This window comes from Biomphalaria glabrata, chromosome 3 (genome assembly GCF_947242115.1).
Source record: "Biomphalaria glabrata chromosome 3, xgBioGlab47.1, whole genome shotgun sequence".
Taxonomy (NCBI): domain Eukaryota; kingdom Metazoa; phylum Mollusca; class Gastropoda; family Planorbidae; genus Biomphalaria; species Biomphalaria glabrata.
In genome coordinates this window covers 25,846,707-25,867,631 of record NC_074713.1, presented here as the reverse complement: position 1 = coordinate 25,867,631, position 20,925 = coordinate 25,846,707, and the positions used below count along the sequence as shown (strand labels likewise).

General features: G+C 32.7%; 1 protein-coding gene across 4 annotated transcripts in view; it reads left to right on the top strand.

The window, feature by feature from the left end:
• LOC106069582 (protocadherin Fat 4-like) overlaps positions 1-20,925 on the top strand; it is a 102,040-nt gene that overhangs the window by 63,284 nt on the left and 17,831 nt on the right. For all 4 annotated transcript variants that reach the window (XM_056024227.1, XM_056024226.1, XM_056024228.1 and 1 more), the window contains 23 exons: positions 175-426; positions 523-681; positions 876-1,050; positions 1,170-1,318; positions 1,795-1,956; positions 4,867-5,149; positions 5,348-5,466; positions 6,204-6,455; positions 6,820-6,978; positions 7,868-8,032; positions 8,545-8,709; positions 9,601-9,901; positions 10,689-10,909; positions 12,226-12,456; positions 13,201-13,386; positions 13,594-13,704; positions 14,681-14,890; positions 16,153-16,311; positions 16,716-16,952; positions 18,378-18,542; positions 19,096-19,259; positions 19,813-20,047; positions 20,771-20,884. In XM_056024227.1, coding sequence (XP_055880202.1) covers positions 175-426; positions 523-681; positions 876-1,050; positions 1,170-1,318; positions 1,795-1,956; positions 4,867-5,149; positions 5,348-5,466; positions 6,204-6,455; positions 6,820-6,978; positions 7,868-8,032; positions 8,545-8,709; positions 9,601-9,901; positions 10,689-10,909; positions 12,226-12,456; positions 13,201-13,386; positions 13,594-13,704; positions 14,681-14,890; positions 16,153-16,311; positions 16,716-16,952; positions 18,378-18,542; positions 19,096-19,259; positions 19,813-20,047; positions 20,771-20,884 — 4,374 coding nt within the window. The remainder of the gene's footprint in view (positions 1-174; positions 427-522; positions 682-875; positions 1,051-1,169; positions 1,319-1,794; positions 1,957-4,866; positions 5,150-5,347; positions 5,467-6,203; positions 6,456-6,819; positions 6,979-7,867; positions 8,033-8,544; positions 8,710-9,600; positions 9,902-10,688; positions 10,910-12,225; positions 12,457-13,200; positions 13,387-13,593; positions 13,705-14,680; positions 14,891-16,152; positions 16,312-16,715; positions 16,953-18,377; positions 18,543-19,095; positions 19,260-19,812; positions 20,048-20,770; positions 20,885-20,925) is intronic.

Here is a 20,925-nt window from a genome sequence, read left to right as displayed (position 1 = left end):
GATAATAATTTTCATTTATATAAAACTCCACATTTAAAAAAATGCTAAACAGAACTTCCTGATAAGTGTTAAATATCTTTAATCCAAATTTTTATCTTTATAAAATTCAATTTTTTTTATATCATTTAAAAATATGTTTAGAGGTCAAATAATTTGTACAACATTTGTTTACAGTCAGAGCAAACTTTCTATATCAACATTGTTGGTGTTAACGAAGCCCCGCAAAACTTAACAGTTACAGCCAACAACAAATCAAAACAAGTGGACACAGAAACTATTGCATTTAATGAGAGTTTAGCAATCAATGATGTTGTGGCCATAATAAGAGCTGAAGACATTAATTTGGACCAGAAAATCTCCTTTTCTCTTCTGAATAATGAAAACAACCAGTTTCAGCTGGATAAAAATGTGTTTTGCAATGTTGGGGTGAGATCATTAAGTAGGAGAGTAGATGTAAGATGTAAGCTTTAAAAATTGATCATATTAACAGGAAATCTGTTTTGGGTTTGATTTATATTCCAGGCAGTTGTTGTGTGTAGTTCAAATATAATCTTGGCCAAAGGTGTAAATTTTGAAAAGCAAGACAAGTATAATATCATTCTTGTTGCCACAGACTCCAATAATCAGCAGACTTCAAAGGCCATCTCTGTTCAAATTTTGGATTTAGGCGAAGCCCCCACAGTGAGAGATTATTTTTCATTTATTTCCCTTTTTTTACATAAAAAATTCTTGAAATAAAACTATATAGCAAAAAATGGAGGAAAATATTTAATACTATTCTTAATACTCATAGATATATTTTGTAACAAAACATGATATGTTAATATATAGCAACTCTGTAAGCTGTAATACATTGACGCTTGTCTTTTATTCAGGATATAGTGTTCAGTGCACTTTCTATTACTGTGGCAGAAAACAGTGTGAGTGTTGTGCTTGGATCATTCACTGCAGTAGATGAAGACAAATCTGACTCTCATAGTTTTACTTTAGAGAACAACCCTGAGAATATATTTAGCATCTCTGCCAGCGGAGAGTTGTCTGTCACTTCAGGTGAGCTGCTTTGCATGCTCTAAATTTATTTTAAGTTATAGTGTTATAAAAATGAACCTACAGAAGTATTTTTAAATTAAGTATAACTACTATTATTGATTGTGATTGTTTTATTCCAGGAGCCAAACTTGACTTTGAAACCAAGTCTCTATATAACATCACTGTGGTTGTAACTGACTCTACCAGAAATTTGTTTAAGAAAATCTTCAATGTTAATGTGCAAAATGTCAATGAGCCTCCATCATCTGTGAAACTCATTAATAATACAGTATGTAAACATATATGCTCTATTCTATGTTATATATTATATGTTCTCTTTCTAATATTCCCTAATTAACTAATTTGTTGAATTGTTTATCCCTTATTGCATGTGACAAATATAGTATAGGTCACAAGGCAACACACATGAAGCCAAACAACCACAACTTTACAGAGGTCGACACTGCAAAATATAGTATGACCCAATTCAGTAATAGTCTCATACACCTTCAAACTGAACTGAGGGGTGAAAAGCTCCTTGTTCATGCCTATCTGCAAAGAGAAATCCATCCCAATGTTTAGAGAATTTATAGGGGTTGCTCACCTCCTCCAATACACTAAACAGACTTTTTTTTAACATTACAGGCTACTTCTTCTGAAATAGTAGCTTTTATAATTGAAGCATAATTCTGCTATAGTCTACTTTGTAAAAATAAAAATAAACCAAATAGTAATCAATTTTCTACCATATTTGATGTTTCCAAGATTCCTGAGGGGAGTGAAGCATACACAGTGATTGGAGATCTTTTTGCAGATGACCCAGATAACAATAATTTGGTTGTTAACTCAACATTGAAACAAACATTTGAATATTTGCTGCTTGATGATGCAGGGGGAAGATTTCAACTAACTCAATCAACACTTAAGGTAAATCTGTTGCTTTTGGGTTGGTTACTCTTTTTCTATATCACACTTTTAGTTATCTTTATATCTATATATATAATTCTCTTCATGGCTCAAGAAGAATTTGGACACCAAGTAATGGAAAGATCACTCTTTTATTTCTGCAAGTCGAACGGACTAGAGTTACCCCAATTAATTTTAGAGGTGAAAAAAAAAGAGGGGAGATGTCGCGTAGTTATCCTAACTGTTTTTTTTTCCTCTACTCATAGTACTTGTACGGGCAAGAGTGCCTTGTATGTTTGTTTTGAATTGTTTTGCTACGTCACTAAGTCCGGTGACATCTATTGGCCATTCTTTGTCATGAAGCAGTTCACCCTCTGACTTTGGTTGGAATGGACGGTGTGTTGGTCCGTAAAAGGTTGTTATATCTATAGTCGGTACTAGTTTTCTTGGACTTATTATTCAGTAGGATTGTTGGACCCCTGTTTAGGGGTGTCAGTGTTGGAGTTGTATATACTGAGCTTGAGTCTGTGCCAGTGTGGACGTCGCCTGCCGTCTCAGAAATATATATTACAGTTTTCAGTGTCATTGTCAAATTGGTGATCATCTGAGGTCTAACTTTACTATTACCGAGGTTGGCAGTTTTGTGGCACCAGTCGGTCAGAGTCTGGTGGACTATGAAACCAGGGGGACAAGTTGATAGCAGTAGCAAAGGTGCTTAGATTAATTGTTGAATAATATCTTTATATTTATATTATATATATATATCTAATATATATATTGTCTATTTATCATCTTCATTGTACATACACATATATCAGTTTCATACAATTAAATTCATTTAATTTTTGTTATTCTAACTATTCACATAGTTGGTTACTCTATGTATGACTGTGTGTGAGTTATGTCTTGTCAGGTGGAACCCCAGGACCTTAATTGTGTATAGCTATTCCTAAACCTGACAAGGGGGGAGAACAAGTAGTATTTACCCATCACTAAATAGCAGGGCCAGACTTAACCATTGTGGGGCCCAATGTGAGACGGATTTCGCCGGGGCCCATTTTGGGTAGGATACAGATAATAAGTGAAAATTAAGAGTTTGTATTAGAAAATATATTCGTCTTTGCATTTTATTCATTCTTTACTACACACAGAATTACTACACGAGCCTTGCATGTAGCGAAGTCATACAGTATATCATAAGAATTCTGTTTTCTACATAGATCACGCTCAATAGCAAAAATTATCAAATGTTTCAATCTATCTTTGAGAATTGTTGACCTCAAGTAATTATTCATTAGTTTGAGGTGCGAGAAGCTTCTTTCACTAGATTCCACAATTACAGGTATTTCGTATATTTTGCAATTTCAGGAGCTTTCCAGGTGCTCCTGGTAAATTAGGAGGCTGCGAAAAATCTGTTATAAGTTATAAAATGGTTTAATTTAATAATTTATACACCTAGAATTAGCACAGATCCTTTGAAAGTGCGGGGTACACTGCGGATGCATAGGTTGCAATAGCCTAAGACTGGCCCTACAAAATAGCAGCGTATGCTACACCACCGGTCGACTAGTTTATTATATTTCACACTTATTTTTGTAATCCTGACAAATTTACATCGTTATCTTCAGTTGTGTAGTATGCAATAAAACAAAAATTTTAATAATCAATAATTTTCACAATTATTTGCTTTAATTTCTTAAAAACAAAGTTGCTTTTGTGAAATTTATAAACTTGTTTTTGTTTTTTTCTTACCTTGAGTAAAAATTTTATTTTTGATAGAAAAACACATAGAATATAACATTATTAGGTTAAATCTCTTTCTACACATTGAGAGAAAAGTCTGCTGAAACATTTGTATTAAAAAAAAGATTTTCAAAAATATTTATTTTATATAGTTTTAGAATTCTTTTTGCTTTTAATTAGTATGGCTTGAGATTTGAGTTGTATCTAGCTATGATTTCACTAATTGTAACGTTGCTATTGGTTATGAAATTATGAAACTTTCTCCTAAAGACTAACACTCTTTCAACAAACAAAGCTTTAACATATTCATTTTAGTATTTGGTAAGTGACACCACAGCTTATGCCCAGGCATTCACCTCATTTACATGGGATAATCCATAGTTGCTTCACAGCTGAAGGATGCCATAACAAGTGACAGAATAGCTTTGGTTTGGCACTAAGTTTCAACATATAAAATGCTAACCTAATTTGAGGAAGAAACACACATTTTTCAAGACATAATTATTTATCTGTACAATAAAAAGAAAAATATAGTTCAAATTATTTTTTTTATTCTAAAAAATGTTTTATCTATATTTTCATTTTCATGAAATTGTGTGTAGGCCTACCTATTAGAATATCATTGGAAAAAATAGAACATAGTATCATAGTAAATAGGCAATAGACTTCATTGTAATGTAGAGATAACATAGTATATTATTTAAATACTTAACTTAGGCATCTTTGAGAAGAAAATGGGGCACTGCAAAAGAAATTCTTTTTTTTTTGTCCTTCTTTATGGATGTTTTTTTACTTTTTTTTTTTTACATGTTTCAGATGTTTCTCGGAATTGAAGATTATTACATTCAAACCTCCCGCAGGATGGGAGAAGATGGTGGTGGGCTGGGTTAAACCCAGTATCACTGAGACAATATTCGAGAACACATGCCATTATATTGCTAAACTTTCTTTTTCTCTTACTTAACCCCATTCATATAAATTAAGTAAAGAAGTTTCCAAGTGCATAATATTTTTTTTATTAACTTTCTACAATGTTACCCACACCTATCCCTTAATCTCTTGGACCGTTGGGGCACCACACAAGATTTGTTGACCATCTTTCTCCATCTTTCTGTCTTTTGCCTAGGATAAAACCTCTTTCCATTTATTTAAAACTTATTTAAAAATGAATTATTTTTTTATAACCAGCTGACTCCTAGAGGTGCTCAGTGCACTGCGTCGTGGTGTGGCCTTGACTTTGAGACACAGAGAATTCACCAGCTGCAGGTGCAGGTGACTGATTCTGGCTCACCTAAGTTAACTGCAAATCTAGCCTTCACAGTACAAGTCCAGGATGCCAATGATGCACCAGTGTTTATTGGTGCCAACCTGCAGCTGAAAGAGAACATGAAAGTGGGCGAGAATGTCACCAGGTTGTCAGCCTCAGATGCAGACGTTGGTCAGAACTTGACATATAAAAATGAATCAGACAGTATGCTGATCTATTATTGATGATGTATTTATGTAAACTTAGAATATAAGAGTTTTCATTACCTTACGTTAACTTAATAGTATCAAATGGGGAATAAAAATTCTTTATTTTTTTTAAGTTTGTATAGTTAACATTTAATTATCTTTTGTAAATTTTCTAAAATAAAATCTTCTGAGCAAACAGATTATTTGTTTACAGTCAATCCTTTCACTATTGTTGGAAATCAGCTTCTGTTAGCCAATCCATTAGATTTTGAATCCAACCCTACTATTGTGGTTCAAATAACAGTCATGGATTCTGGCATCCCAGCTTTATCAGTAAGTAACTTTGTTATGACTGAAAATATACAAATTTTTATTTAAATAAAATATATGAATATCTAAATTTGTTAATAGCTCATCAAAGAATGTTCAAAATTCATTTTCATGCAACTATTATTGTCTTTATTTATCACAATTCGGTATTTAACTTGTCATGGATGGATGTTTGTATTATCAAATTTTACTGATGTTTCAGTTGTAATGTATGAACATATGGCTGGAAGTGTGTAAGGTTGCACGAGAGTGGCCATCATTTGATTAACTGTAGGAAATTACAAGTTTGTGCTTAGCATTTCAACCCAGTTATTTTAGTGTGTTTTAGTTACAGCAAGAACCCAAGGGACACTTAGATAAGACTATTTACTGCTGATTAATTGAAAGCTGTAGCAACCCTTTAATTAAATTTTTGATAATTGTATGGGGCATGGTGCCCTATTAAACCACAATAGGTTATTATGGTGGTAAACTGAAGGCTGTGGACATGAAAACATTGTTGGTTATTATGCTGGTAAACTGTAGGCTGTAGAAATGTGTGATCTCCTGTAAACATCATAAAGATTTTAATTAGGAAAGAATTTGCTTTTATATTAAAAGAAGCCAATTTAATTAATAGTACATTTATATGCTGCTTTTATAAGGTTCAAATTTTGACTGCAAAGAAAATTGATATATTTGAATTTATATTTAAGATATAGTAATTATATATTATTTAAACATATTTTTGTTTCTGAAAGGCAAAAGCTAGCTTCAATTTTGAGATACTGAATGTAGGCGAGGCACCATCATCTCTAACTCTAGTGAATTTGAACAGTGCACAGTCTGCTGTGTTTACTGTGGACCAGCCAGTCATTGGAGAAAATACTAAATTGGGTACTACGATTGGACAGTTGACTATTCTAGACCCAGACTTTGATGAAGATATTACTGCTACTGTTTCCAAAGATGTCTTGAAAGCAGAAAAACCAAGTTGTTTGACTGTTACAAAGGTTATTGTATTTTTTAAACTATTATTTATTATTTGTATATTACTTTAATGAGCTAAATACTGTGTATTTTGAAAGCTATCTTAAAACAATAATTATTAGTAAAAATTAATATTAAAAAACTGTATGTGTTATACGTTGAGAAATATATATTATTTATTCAAACATGAACAATCTAGATCCATAGAAAAGCTCACAACTTAACAGGATCCTCCAATTTTATTTAATATAAATTGCAAATATTATTTTATTTAATATAAATTGCTAATATCAAAATGTTATATATGCATTAGGAAATAAGCGAATTATGACATTTTTCAGCCTCCATTTCTGTAAGGCACCTTTACATACATTTGTACTCCTACAGCAAGGATCTCGTTGTGTGTCCAGTATTATTCTGAACAAAGCTCTAGACTTTGAGACACAAAGCACTTACAGTATTGGTCTGTCTGTCATTGACAAATATGGGCTCAGGTTGGACAAGAATTTTACCCTGCAAGTCAAAGATGAAAATGATCCACCCATTGTAAGTATCCAACTCTAGGCTAAATGTTTATCAAACAATGTATGTATTTTCATAAGTTATGTGTTGTATATCTCTTAGTACTTAGTATCAATTTATTTGTCTGTCCAATCTTTCTTTCTATATAAAATCATCTGAAAGCAGTCTGTGTTATGAATCATATATTTTCTTTAAATAAACACTTTGAATATTCATACCCTTTTTCTTAAAAAAAAGTTTGAGGATTCTCAACTTTAAAAGATTTTTAAATGTTGCCTTATACTTTATAAACTTAGAGATCTGTTTTTTCACATTCATCATCATTCCATTGTTTCAGCATTGTCAGTCTGTAGAGTTCATTTCAAAGGAATGTTTTTAAAACAAAAAAAAATAAACATAGGCTTTCATGTTAAGATCTTAAGATCATAATTGGCCTAAATTTGATGTTGTGAAAGCTAAAAACCTATTCTTGTCAACTTGCTTAAAATAAAATTGTATGTATCTTTTAACTTTACTATCAACTGAAGCACATACCTAACCTAGTAGAATATGATATAATGTTACTGAAGGGTAAAGCAATGTAGGAGTTCCAAGTTTAAATCCTGGTGATGGCTGGAATTTTGATCTTCAGAACTTTTAGAACATCCTTAATTCAGCTATTGTAGGTACTTGACATTAGTTGGAAAGTAAATACACTGTGCTGGCAATAGGATACTTTCATTATTCATCAGCCATAGAAATAAATGAGCTTTACATCATCTAGTATATAGGTCACAGGGTCTGACAAGGAACTTTGCTGCTAACTTTTTAATATAAATGCTGTTATAGTATTCATAGATGAAGAGTGAAAAAAATGCGTTTTTGGTTATATTAATAAGCTCTAAACATTACTTTTTAAATTCAATACCATTAGAACATATTGATTAACAATGAAGTGACCAGCACTATCAAGGTGAAGGAGAACTCACAAGGAATGATTGTAGCTAACCTTAGTGCCATTGATCCAGACAAAGGTCAAACTTTTGTCTTTACTGTGTCTAGTAGCACACAGTTTTATATCACAGACAACACACTGAAGGTAAGTATTTGTAATATTTATACAAACTTTTTCCATTTCGTATATTAAATGATATCTTGTACTATCAATGTATTCATAGTTCACCCCCCACCCAAAAAAAATATTCCTGTACCTATCTTTTAGCCTCTTGTGGCACTGCAAAAGAGTAAATATGTACTCTTCATTTCTCATGCCATCCTTAGGGAATATTCTAGTATGAGTCTTGTCACATAGAGTGAGGTTTGTCACTTAGTGTGAGGCTTGTGTCTTGAGTGAGGATGTCAACTTTGTGAATTTAAAACCCTACAAGATTTTTTTGAAATTTGCATAAACTCTATGACTCCCATAAGAAATGCCTTTTTTCTATAGGATGTCATCACTATAGTTCCAGGTTTGAACCCTACTGTCATCCCCTAGTGAGCTGTGAAATAATTTTATTTCTGATGCATTATTTGACTATTAAGGATTTGTGTATTCTCTGCTTTTGTGTTTTCCTCTTTCTCCTGAAGTGTTATTTCTTTCTTCCGAACTAGGTCTCAGTAGCAGCCATCATAGACTATGAACGAATAAAAACTTTGGCCCTCACTTTGAGGGTAACAGACAGTGGACAGCCCCCATTGTCTCTAGATAAAAACATTACAGTAGAAGTTCTTGATGTGAATGAAGCTCCAACAACAGTGGTTTTAACAAGGAATAAGGTTATTATGCTTTTATTTTCTCTTGTAAAAAATGTTCCTAAGTTGAATATTGATTTATAGTTGTAAATTGAAAATTGTATGAAACGTAGTTTGCAGACAATGAGTCAAAATAGGAATGTGTCTTTAAGCTACCAAAAGAAATTTTACAAAACTCCAACAATATTTCTAGGGAGCTTTGTGACAAATGCAAAGGTTTTTTTTTCAGCCATTATTAAACATAAAGCTGCAAAAATAAAAAAAAAAGCTAAAAACTCGACTTTACAGACCAGATCTGAAAACAGAACTTTTGTTTTAGTAATCATGGGCTTGCTAATTAAAATTCTTGTCATTATAAGAATGAATTTGATTCTATTCTAGCTTTTACCCCTAACCTACCAAATTGTAATTGAGGGAATTGGACACTGACCTCAGACTGAGAAACACTTTTGTAGAGTTAAGTCAGAATAAAGTTTAATGAACTCATTTGCTGTGTTGACTAATTTTATTGTACTGGTAAAAAACTAAAAGTATTAAAATTGAATGAAATGAAAACCTTCTCATTTCTTAACGAATGAATGAAAGGGCTTGCTTTTGTCATAGTTGCTCAAAATACATCCATGATGCTTAAGTTAAACTTCTCGTTATTATTAGATTTAGTATTATTAGTATTAGATTTTCTCACAGAATTCGACAATGATCCTTGGTGCAGCCTGATATAAGTACCACACATTAATTTGAATTAGGGAGTTTATAAATTGTTGCACTGCATCACTCATTGAAAATTCATCACAGAAGTGGTTGAAATGCTGTTTTTTTTTTCACTTAATTTTTAGCCTTTACTAACTACCTGAATTTACTAAACTATTTTATTAACTATTTTACATTCATAAGAATTGTCTTTAAAACTTTTAGGTCTCAGAGGATGCCAGCATTGGAAATGAGATTGGAAGTTTTGTGACCACAGATCCTGACAATAAAGAAGTGATACGCCAATCATTTGTTTATGAGCTTTTGGTTAATCCAAACAATATCTTTGGAATAAGAAATGGATCTCTTGTGTTGGCCTCTGCTCAGCTTGACTATGAAATGAGATCTAGCTACGTCATCACAGTGAAGGTCACAGACAATGGTTCACCACCGTTGTCAGCCCAGTTTGATTTCAGTATTGAGGTTATTAATGTAAATGAAGCACCAACTAATTTACAGCTGTCAGGTATGTGAAGTTGCTTTATACTATCATACCTATTGTGTTTTCATTTGTTACTTCACTTCTGGTTACTTTTCCTGTATTAAATGAAAAACATTTCTACATGTGGATCTGATTTCTGCCTTGACAACGGTGTCAAGAAGTAGAAGTTGTATTTTTCTGTTAAGATTATGTAAATGGGTATTAGATATAAATTATTTATTTTTCTGATAAAATTGTGTAAAAGTTTCATCAAGCTATTAACTGTTATTTGTGTTGATTGTGATCTAATTTTATGATGTTTGTTTGCTCTTGGGGAACGACATAATTCAGGTTACAGGTGCTGCTAAAATAACTGTTCTCGTACAGCAATTTTAACAGAAATGTAAAAATAATAAATTCAATTTATTTTGCTGTTTGTCTATTAAATGCTAGTAGCTGTTTTTTAGCTCCCATTTAAGATACTTTAAAATTATATTATATATTTGCCTCCAATTCTATTCTTTTACATCATTTCTAGACTAGGATTAGAGATATTTACCTTAATATTTTGGTACTATTTTAATATATAAAATAACTATTTAGTATTGTAGTTATTAACCTCTTGAGAGCAAGTAAAACTGCTAGAAAGTATTTTAGTATTAACCTTCTCGATAAAGTATTTTTATTCATTTCTGTAAACTATGTTAGATAGTTATATTTCTAGCTAGTAGGCCTACATAAAATATTTACCTTTTATAGATTCCAATGTGTCTCTAGACATACTTTAGTAAATTGAAATGTCAATTTGGTTTTTGATGCTTTCTGTTTTCAGCTACAACAGTTTCTGAATCAGCTTTCATAGATAGTACAGTGGGGGTGCTATCAGCACAAGATTCTGATGTGGGGCAAACCATAACTTTCACTGTGGCCAACTCGGACTGTTTTTCTGTCAATGGGAATCTTCTAATTGTCAGTGGAATGCTTGACTTTGAAACGGCCCCTCGATTATTAGTGGAAGTAACAGCAACTGATTCTGGCACACCACCCAAATCTGTTAGTGTACATTTGTTATAGTTTCAAGACTTCTTGCAAGCTGTACTTGTGTGAACTTCTAGACTGGCTGTACTTGTGTGAACTTCTAGACTGGCTGTGCTTGTGTGAACTTCTAGACTGGCTGTACTTGTGTGAACTTCTAGACTGGCTGTACTTGCGTGAACTTCTAGACTGGCTGTACTTGTGTGAACTTCTAGACTGGCTGTGCTTGTGTGAACTTCTAGACTGGCTGTACTTGTGTGAACTTCTAGACTGGCTGTGCTTGTGTGAACTTCTAGACTGGCTGTACTTGTGTGAACTTCTAGACTGGCTGTACTTGTGTGAACTTCTAGACTGGCTGTACTTGTGTGAACTTCTAGACTGGCTGTACTTGTGTGAACTTCTAGACTGGCTGTACTTGTGTGAACTTCTAGACTGGCTGTACTTGTGTGAACTTCTAGACTGGGTGTACTTGTGTGAACTTCTAGACTGGCTGTACTTGTGTGAACTTCTAGACTGGCTGTACTTGTGTGAACTTCTAGACTGGCTGTACTTGTGTGAACTTCTAGACTGGCTGTGCTTGTGTGAACTTCTAGACTGGCTGTACTTGTTGGAACTTCTAGACTGGCTGTACTTGTGTGAACTTCTAGACTGGCTGTGCTTGTTGGAACTTCTAGACTGGCTGTACTTGTGTGAACTTCTAGACTGGCTGTGCTTGTGTGAACTTCTAGACTGGCTGTACTTGTGTGAACATCTAGACTGGCTGTATTTATGTGAACTTCTAGACTGGCTGTATTTGTATTGACTGCTAGACAAGTTGTATTTGTGTGTTTTTCTCAACTACTAGTTGTATTTATGTGGAGTGCTAGATTAGTTGTATTTGTATTGACTCCCAGACTATCTGTATTTATGTGAACTTCTAGAATGGCTGTATTTGTGGGGACTGCTAGACTAGTTGTATTTGTGTGGAGTGCTAGACTAGTTGTATTTGTGTGGAGTGCTAGACTGGTTGTATTTGTATTGGCTACCATTCTAGCTGTATTTGTGTGGAGTGCTAGACTGGTTGTATTTGTATTGGCTACCATTCTAGCTGTATTTGTGTGGAGTGCTAGACTATTTGTATTTGTAGTGACTGCCATTCTAGCTGTATTTGTGTGGAGTATTTGACTAATTGTATTTGTGTCCACTTCCATTCTAGGTGTATTTATGAGGAGTGCTAGACTATTTGTATTTGTGTGAACTGATATGAAACAACTCCATGCAAATGCTTCATCAAACTTTTGTTTTGAAGATTTTTAGTTTCATTCTATGGTTAAAACATTTTCTAATTGTTTCAGGTGGCAAAGAATTTCACTATCACAGTCACTGATGCTAATGATTCCCCATTACTGATGAATTATACCTCTGTAAGTGCTAATCAGACCATAGATGAGAAAACACTGGTGAATGCTGTGGTTGGATCCATAGAAACTTATGATCCGGACAACCTTGACAGAATCAGCATAGAGCTGACAGATGCCTCTGCCAAAAACTTTAAATTGGACACAGCAGAAGCCATTTGTAAATTGGTTTGTGTATTTATTTACATTTTTCTCCATGTTAATTGTAACAATCTTATTTCAGCTGTTAGTATCTCTTTTGCTGTTAATTCACATCTAATAATCTGTTACAATATCTAAAATATCCTTTTTATAGTGGTATGTATTTTTCTAGTAAATGTTTTTCTTTATTTGATATGAAACTTAGGGATATACTTTACCTTCACCTATCCCTTAGTCTGTTGAACTGTTGGGGAACCATGCATGATCTGTCAACCTCTTCCTCCATTCCTCCCTATCTTTTGCTTTTAGTAGAACCTCTCCCAGTGACAGGCATGTCCACTCTTTGATATTGTCTTCCCATCACTTTCTTTTTCTACCTATTATTCTTTTTCCTGGTAATGTTCCTTATAGGAAGGTCTCTGTGAGCCCTTAGAACCTTTTCATATGGCTATAGTTTGTGTTTTTTTGACAGTGGTCAGCAGGTCATCATGGAGGTCAATCACCATTGTGATCCTGTTCTGCATCTTCTTATTAGTGATGCCTTATTAGTAGCTGATACCTAGGATCCTTCTTTATCATCTCAGTTCCAATGTTAGGAGCCTCTTCTCTAGTTCTGCAGTCAGTGTTCAAGATTCACAAGCATACAAGAATGTGGCCATGACCAAGGAACGCATCAGTCTGATTATAGTGTTGAGGGCTATGCCTTCATCTTTCCAAATTATTTTTAGCTTTGAAACTTCTATCAATCTATAGAAAGTGTCTGTGTTTCAGATATTTGTTGAAAGCTTACGTTCAACTTGCACAGTCTGTTCTCAGAAGGTTCTCCTTGCCCAAACTGTTCGATACATCATTGACTCACCTCCCCTAGTCCTTGAAGCTTTTGCCAAAGACAAGGGACAGCTAAGTATAACAAACAGTTGGAAAATAACTGTTTTGGACAGTAATGACCCCCCTTTTGTAAGTTGTAATTTTATTTTCTTGTCAATTATGCCTTAGTATTGTACACAACTTTTTCAAGTGTTATTTGTGAAATTTGTATTAAATTGCTATATAAAATTAACATCATTAAACAGAACTTAAATCACAATTGTTTTGAACCTTTGCTTGTTAAAACTCTTGACAATAATGTTCTTACCTTGTGTAACTTTATCTCTGTCTAAATAGAACATTTCAATTGATGCAACAAAACTTGAGATTCCTGAAAACCAGCGCATATACAAGCTTGGGTTACTGACCTGTGATGATCCAGATATTGGACAGACACACCTTTTTCAGGTATTATAGTTGAATAACAAAGAAATTATATTAATTATTGTAAGGGAAGACATATTAGGTACTCTCTTCATTATATTAAACACAAGCGGTGTCGTGCTAGTGTGCCAATGTACATAAATATCAATATGTTAGTATCAATATTTAATTTGTTTATTTTTCATTTCCAAACTGTAGACCATAAAAAAAGGTGTCCAGCAGTTAAGTTTGATTCTCCTTTTTTTCCTTTTTTTTTTGTCCTTATTAAAAAAGAAAGGGTCGATTCCAAGTCAGTTATGCCAGGTTTTTGGTTAATGAAATAAAACTCAATGTATTTAATTTCAACAAGGAAGTAACGTCATGGGATATATAAATCATAAGACTCTGTTATTTCCATTGTCTAAGTGTAATTCCAATTCTTTTAATTCAAAGTCACTGCCTGTTCCCATACACTTTGAATTATTAAGACTCCACTATAGTGTTGATTAATTCTCTCTTCTAACTTAAGAAGTTCATGGCCTATTTCCTGTTGTCCATATTGTACTTTTAGTAAAGGACTCCTCTGGAATGTCTGTCCTCTAGTATTAATCAGAAATGATATCTAATTTGGTTCTTTTAAAGACCACATCACAAACAAAGATATTAGAGATAGGGTTATTATAGCAATTGGACCCCTTCAATGACCTGCTAACTACTGTTAAAAAAACATATTAAAACCATCAGGCCATATTCAAGGTCTTCAGAGCTCACAAAGACCTTCCTAAGGGAACAGTACCAGGAAAAAGAAGAAGACAGAAATCAAAGGGAATGGGCAGGGCTGCCATTGAAAGAGGTTCTATCCAAGGCAAAAGACAGAGAGTAATAGAGAAAGACAGTCGACAAATCTTGTTTGAAGCCCCAATGGTCCAACAAACAATGGGATAGGTGAAGGTGATAACTTCAGAAATTATTATTATTATATTTTTTAAAAACTTTGATGCAAACTAAATAAATTACACAGGTCATAACCAATTATGATGTTTTTGCTGTGGACGCCTCTTCTGTACTCGTTATTTTAAAAGCGCTAGACTATGAGCAGCAGCCCTCATATCAGTTGACTTTACGTTGTGTTGATAGTGGCGTGCCTTCAGCCAATTACTCAAAGACATTTTTAATAGCAGTGTTGGATGTGAATGAACAACCCAGTGATATTAAACTTTCTAATAGTGATGTGAGTTTTTTATATCATAAAAGTGATTTGAATCTTTGTCTCCAGAATGATGCTCTAATTGTCAAGTGAGAACATTTTAAAAAAAATTGTATTTCCTTTAAAGTCAATACCAATCATAACATTTTCTGATGACAAATGTTACACCATTTTATAGTAATAGTAGTGAACTACAAATGGGCAAAGTGAATTCTGTCAGAATGGGAGAAAAGATTCTGGAGACAAAGAATTAAATAGGTTTATATTCTAAAATATTTATGACATATAGTATTATTTTACGTCCACATCTCTATTTCAATAAAATATATTCTTTTTTCAAAATTTGGTCTGCCAACATTTTGACTTTATGTACAAGATTGTAATTGATTTCTCATTTACAAAGCTTTTATTAACTCACTCTCTCTGTCTGTCTGGTAAAAAGTTTGACATGTTTTTTCTGCCATTTCCCAATCTTGTATCAAGCTGAAACTTTTCACACCTATTCATTATACCCGACAAGACATTAATAAATAATAGTTAATATAATAGTTAATTAATTATTGGTGATTCATTATTTTGTTTGATATCAAAATAAGGGGAATAAATGCTACTTCCCATTCTTGGATCAAGTTGAAATTTGCAAAATTATTCATAGTCGATGACAATACATGAATCAATTCAAAAATTAACCAATTAGTTAATCAATTAGTATAACATATATACAAGTATAATAATTAATTTTGTTTTATATAGCAGAAAAGGAGCTAAACCCTGCAATTTTAAAATATTAAATGCAATGCAATATTTCCCGTCGATACGCAGCCTCATCTGTGACCTACATATTTTCACACAACCAGGGCAAGCATAACCATTGTCCACCTATGGTCGATTAAGTTTTTCTTTTCGTCATCTGCGTCTGTCCTCGGTAGCAGATTTCCTTTTATCCTATTTACCAATAGAGGCAACACAAGCTATAGTTTAGGGCCCCCAAGAAATATTAAGCACGGACATATACTATCTAAACTTTTAAAGGGCACCATATCTCAATTGTTTTAGGGCTTTTTCAAATCGGCCCCACTCATGCATTTACTTATATACTAATTAGCAGTTCTTTCCCTTAGATAAGCTTTTAAAAAGGTATCCTTTTTTCTATTGATTGTTAGCTTTTAATACAATGAATTTCAAATGAACTGACATCAAAAAGTTAAGTAAATCACAAAACATCTGACATAAATACTATTAACATCATCAGTATAATCTGCAGCATTTATGTCAACTTATTTCAGATTTCAGCTGCAGCCAAAGATGGAGAGACTGTTGCTTTCATTCTTGTCACTGACCCAGATAATGCTGGAGCAAACACCAAGAAACAAAACCACACCTGTGTACTTATTAAAGATGAATCTGGATCATTTAAAGTTGGTAAAGATGGACTCTCACTGCAGGCATGTTGTATTTCTGTACTATCTCTGTCATAAATAGTGCATCTGTAAAATGACAACCAGTGCAGACTAAACAGAAGTGAATAATATTGTTAAAACATATGTTTCTTGCATTTCTCTGGTGTACATTATCAGAACATTGTTATTTATACACCTTTTTGCTAATTAAAGAAAACGTTTGCTTGTGTATATTTAAATCTAAAAAAAATGAAAATGTATGCTTACAGAAGATCATAGGTCTCCTTTTTATGTTATATCAGAGAGTAGGCTTGTGTGTTTTAGAAGAAAAATAAAAATTATTGTGTTTTAAATATGTTATATATGTACATGCATTCTAAATTAGTTATAATTTTTAAAAACAATGTTTATGATATTTAATTCTGATTTCATTAAAAATGTTTTTATAGATTTTAGTCAAGCCTCCTGTGAATAGAACGTCTGTTAAGATTCAATTAAATTGTTCAGATAATGGTGTTCCTAGTATGTACTTTGTGAAGGACTTTGATATATTCATAAGCAACACTGCCCAAGTGCCTAAAGCTATTCAGTTGACTGGCAATAGAAGTGTGTCTGAGAACAGCATTAATGTTGAAGTGGGTCAACTAAGTATCATCAACACTTTAACTGAAACTGAAATACCTGGAGTAAGTACTTTTGTTAGAATAACAAATTAAAACCTGCACTAAATCTGACATACTAGGAGTACTGGTAGAATAGTTGTTGTCTTTATAATTTCTGAACTAGTTATTTCTGAGAGGTGTGACCTCACAATAACATCACTTTAAACAATTTTAATTTTCATATAAGTTAATTTTTTATCAATTGCCACCAGGATCTGTAACTTTTTCATTACCTTAGTTTTATGTTACTTATTGAATGATTCATGTATTGTTATAGACTATGAATAATTATGCAAGATTTCAACTTGGTCTGACAATGGGAAAAGGGAGAAATAACCTGTCCAAACAAAATATTCCCCTTATTTCAAAATCAAACAAAATAATTAATCACTAACAATTAAATAGCTAATTGTTTAATTTTTTTGATTGATTCATGTCTTGTCAGGTGTAATGAATAATTGTGCAAAGTTTTAACTTGATCCAAGAATGGGAAATGGGAGAAAAAACATGTTCAAACTTTTTACCAGACTGACAGACAGATGGACAGCCAGACAGTGAGTGGATATAAGCTTTGTAAAAATAATACTGAGAAGATAATATTATGAGAAAAAAAAAGGAATCACTTTGTTTAAATGTTTGTCTAAAAGTTTTCTTTATAACCATAGTTAATAGGCTGAAGGGTAAACCACTGACTTTTGAACTGAGGGTTCACAAGGTTAAATCCTAATGAAGACTTGCATTTTAAATTTGGATTTTTAGGATATCAATGAGTCCACCAAACACAGATGACCACTCTACATTAGATTAAAGAAAATAAAGGCAATTGATTGTAGTGCTGGCCATTTAACCCCCCCTGATTTAACTGACTGCAACAGAATCCTATGAGATCTATATCATCTGCCCCTTGGATCGCAAGCCTTCTGACATTCAAAAGCAACTGGTTGCATAAAAAGCATTAGAAAGTGCTGACAGTGTGTGGGCCTTTCAAAGTGGCTGAGATTTATTTCTATGGAGACAATTTGCTGCCTAATGTGCTGAATGGCTCAGGAAGATGTATGTAATTATAGGACTGAGAAAGCTTTTGCTCCTTCAGTGATCTTTTTCTGACTTTTTTTCTACATAGTTATGCCAAAAAATGTTTTAAAAATACTTACATATAAACATGAGACTTTCAGAAAAGAATCATAATCAACGCTCATTGTTCTGAAAATATTCAGACTTTCCCCCCATGGAACATTGCTAGGTGCATAAACAATCAGACTTATGTTTAAGATAAGATTAGTGGTTAGGGTTCACATAAAAATGTATGTACACACTTTAAAAAAACAATTATTTACATTGAGACATGTTGAAATGTGTTTATTGTTCAAAACAAAGACAGTAGTGTGAGCACCTTTTTATTTTAATGTCAATGATCTCACATGATTTCAACTTTCTCATCTATGACAGACTTACAATTTTATTGTTGACTCTGGTAATTTTACTGTTGAGAGAAACTCTTTGAGACTTACAACTTCATTAGACTATGAAACATCTCCAGTACTCACCATCATTGTTACTGCTTTGGGTTCTGACTCAAATAATAATAAAGTTAACTTATCAGAAACTTTTAAGGTAGGTCAAAACATGTTAATATTTATCTTGTTAAAGAAATGGATGATATTTGTTTTATTTAATTAGCATACCAATAATGACATAATTGCTGAATACAAAAAAAAAGTCATTGCTTGCTAGGAATATTTAATCTATTTTTAAACCTTTTTTCCCTTAACAGGATAAATAAGACAGCACTAATTTCTAACATCAATATATTGTCTTACACTAAAGATAATCTTTTAATTAAGTTATATACCTGTTTGCAATTATCCTTAGTAGGTGGAAATTATCCTTAGCAGGTAGATTGTGTCTGTTGTATTTATATGTATGTTTCTGTTGTCTTTATATGAGAAACGAGTCCTTGTAATCACAACAAATTTCCGTAAGGATCAATAAAGCAGTCTTAGTCTTAAATAACAATAAACTATTTGGACTATAAAGAATAAAACTATACAAAACATCTGCACTTCCTGTGTAACATTACATAAGACAATTTTGCACTCATTTCTTAAAAATTATAACAACATTGTTACTTGTTTTTTCTCTTTGAAAAAACATTTGTTTTTGCTAGATCCAAGTACTGGATGTCAATGAGCCACCAAAACAAATCAATATTTATGGTGGAGGACAAGTTCTAGAAAATTCTGCTCCAGGGACTGTGGTTGGTGACTTGAACACTGTAGACCCAGAGCTGTACCAGACTTTTACATACACTTTGATATCTGTAGCTGTAGGGTTTGTGCCTTTAGTTTCTATTTTTGTGTAAACATATTATCTTTATTATTATGGTTGTGGGATGTGTGAGTGGCATAAACCCCTTGTCTGCCTGTCAAGGGGGTTTCAAGTTTGAATCAAGACTCAAACTATGTTGTGTTTGCTTATCATCTAAAGGCAGAAACAGAAACCTTCTCCAGATACCCCTACCCCCCTTAGATTCACAAGAGATTGGACCAAAGTGCAGTTAGCATGTTATAGCATGAAGTTGTGTTGTTGTTTCCCCTTTCAGATCTTGCGATCTATGGGGCAGATGATTCTAATGTCATCTATTTCTATGACCAATGGTTAGTTAAGGTGAAGTTAAAGTTGTCAACTATCGTGCTCAAAAGTTTGCTTTAGACAAACAAAGCTGAAACTTTTACCATTTTTCACCCAAACAATTTTTGTTGTGGATTTAAATATTATAATAATACTACATTATTTATTAAATGTACCTAATTTTGATCAATTCTAAATTAATTTAATTTTATCAGAGTTAGTGGACATAATAGTAAATAAAAATTGTTTATAGGTTTGATGTGACTCAAAGCTTACCAGAGCTATTGAATACATTCCAAATTTCTGGCCGCACCTTGAAGATAGGTATAAACAACAGTATCTTGGACTATGAAACAACACCAGTGTTTAGTTTAGTTATACAGACCATGGACTCTGGAGATCCACCACTTGCACTGAATGACACATTAAGGATCATATTATTGAATGTCAATGATGCCCCTACTGATGTCAAATTAAATAACTCACTTGTAAGTAGATTTTTAACATCACCTTAACTAGGAATTTATTTTAAAATTATTTTAGCATTAAAAAGTTTCAGCATTAAAAAAAAAATCATGCCTCAAATATTAAGTATCCCTGTTAAAATAAAAAAAAGTAGCATTGTAAAAGTTGAATTCACTAGTTTCTTTGCAAGACATGATGCAGTCAGAGATTTTCTTTTCAAATTGAATGCATCTATCCATTTTGTCCTATTAGAGTACATTTGTCCATTGATTTAGTCCTTTTAAAGTAAAAAGTAACAACATCTTTTGATTTTGTCCTTTTAAAGTAAATTCATCCATTGATTTTGACCTTGTAGAGTAAATTGTTCTATTGATTAATTTTTGTCCTTTACAATAAAGCTCATATGAGAGATTTGAAGGACAACCCAATTGCCAACATTTACTTGCAAATAGTGAAACTAAATTATACACGGTATAGGAAGAACAATAGTCATTACACTTTCTTTACTTTACTGAAAAATTTAATTATTTTGATAATTACTAAGATTCAATTTTCTTCAGAAATTATTTGTAAAGATTATATAATGCAGCTGTTTATTTTTATTCAAATGTAAACATTGTCAGAAACAGGAAATCAGGACTTATATTTAGTCAAGGAGACACTAAGTTGACATGTTAAAAATATCATTTATACCTTTTGGAATTCTTACGAGAAAAAACCAAATTTGCTGTCCTTCATTTCTGTAGATACCAGAAAACACACCAGCAGGAACACTGGTTGGAGTGTTCTCAGTAGTGGATCAAGATGTGAATCAAACTTACAGTTGTGTGGTCAACAATTTGGACTCAGTCCCTTTCACAGTAAGATATTATCCAATGTAATCACTATTCTATAGATTGAT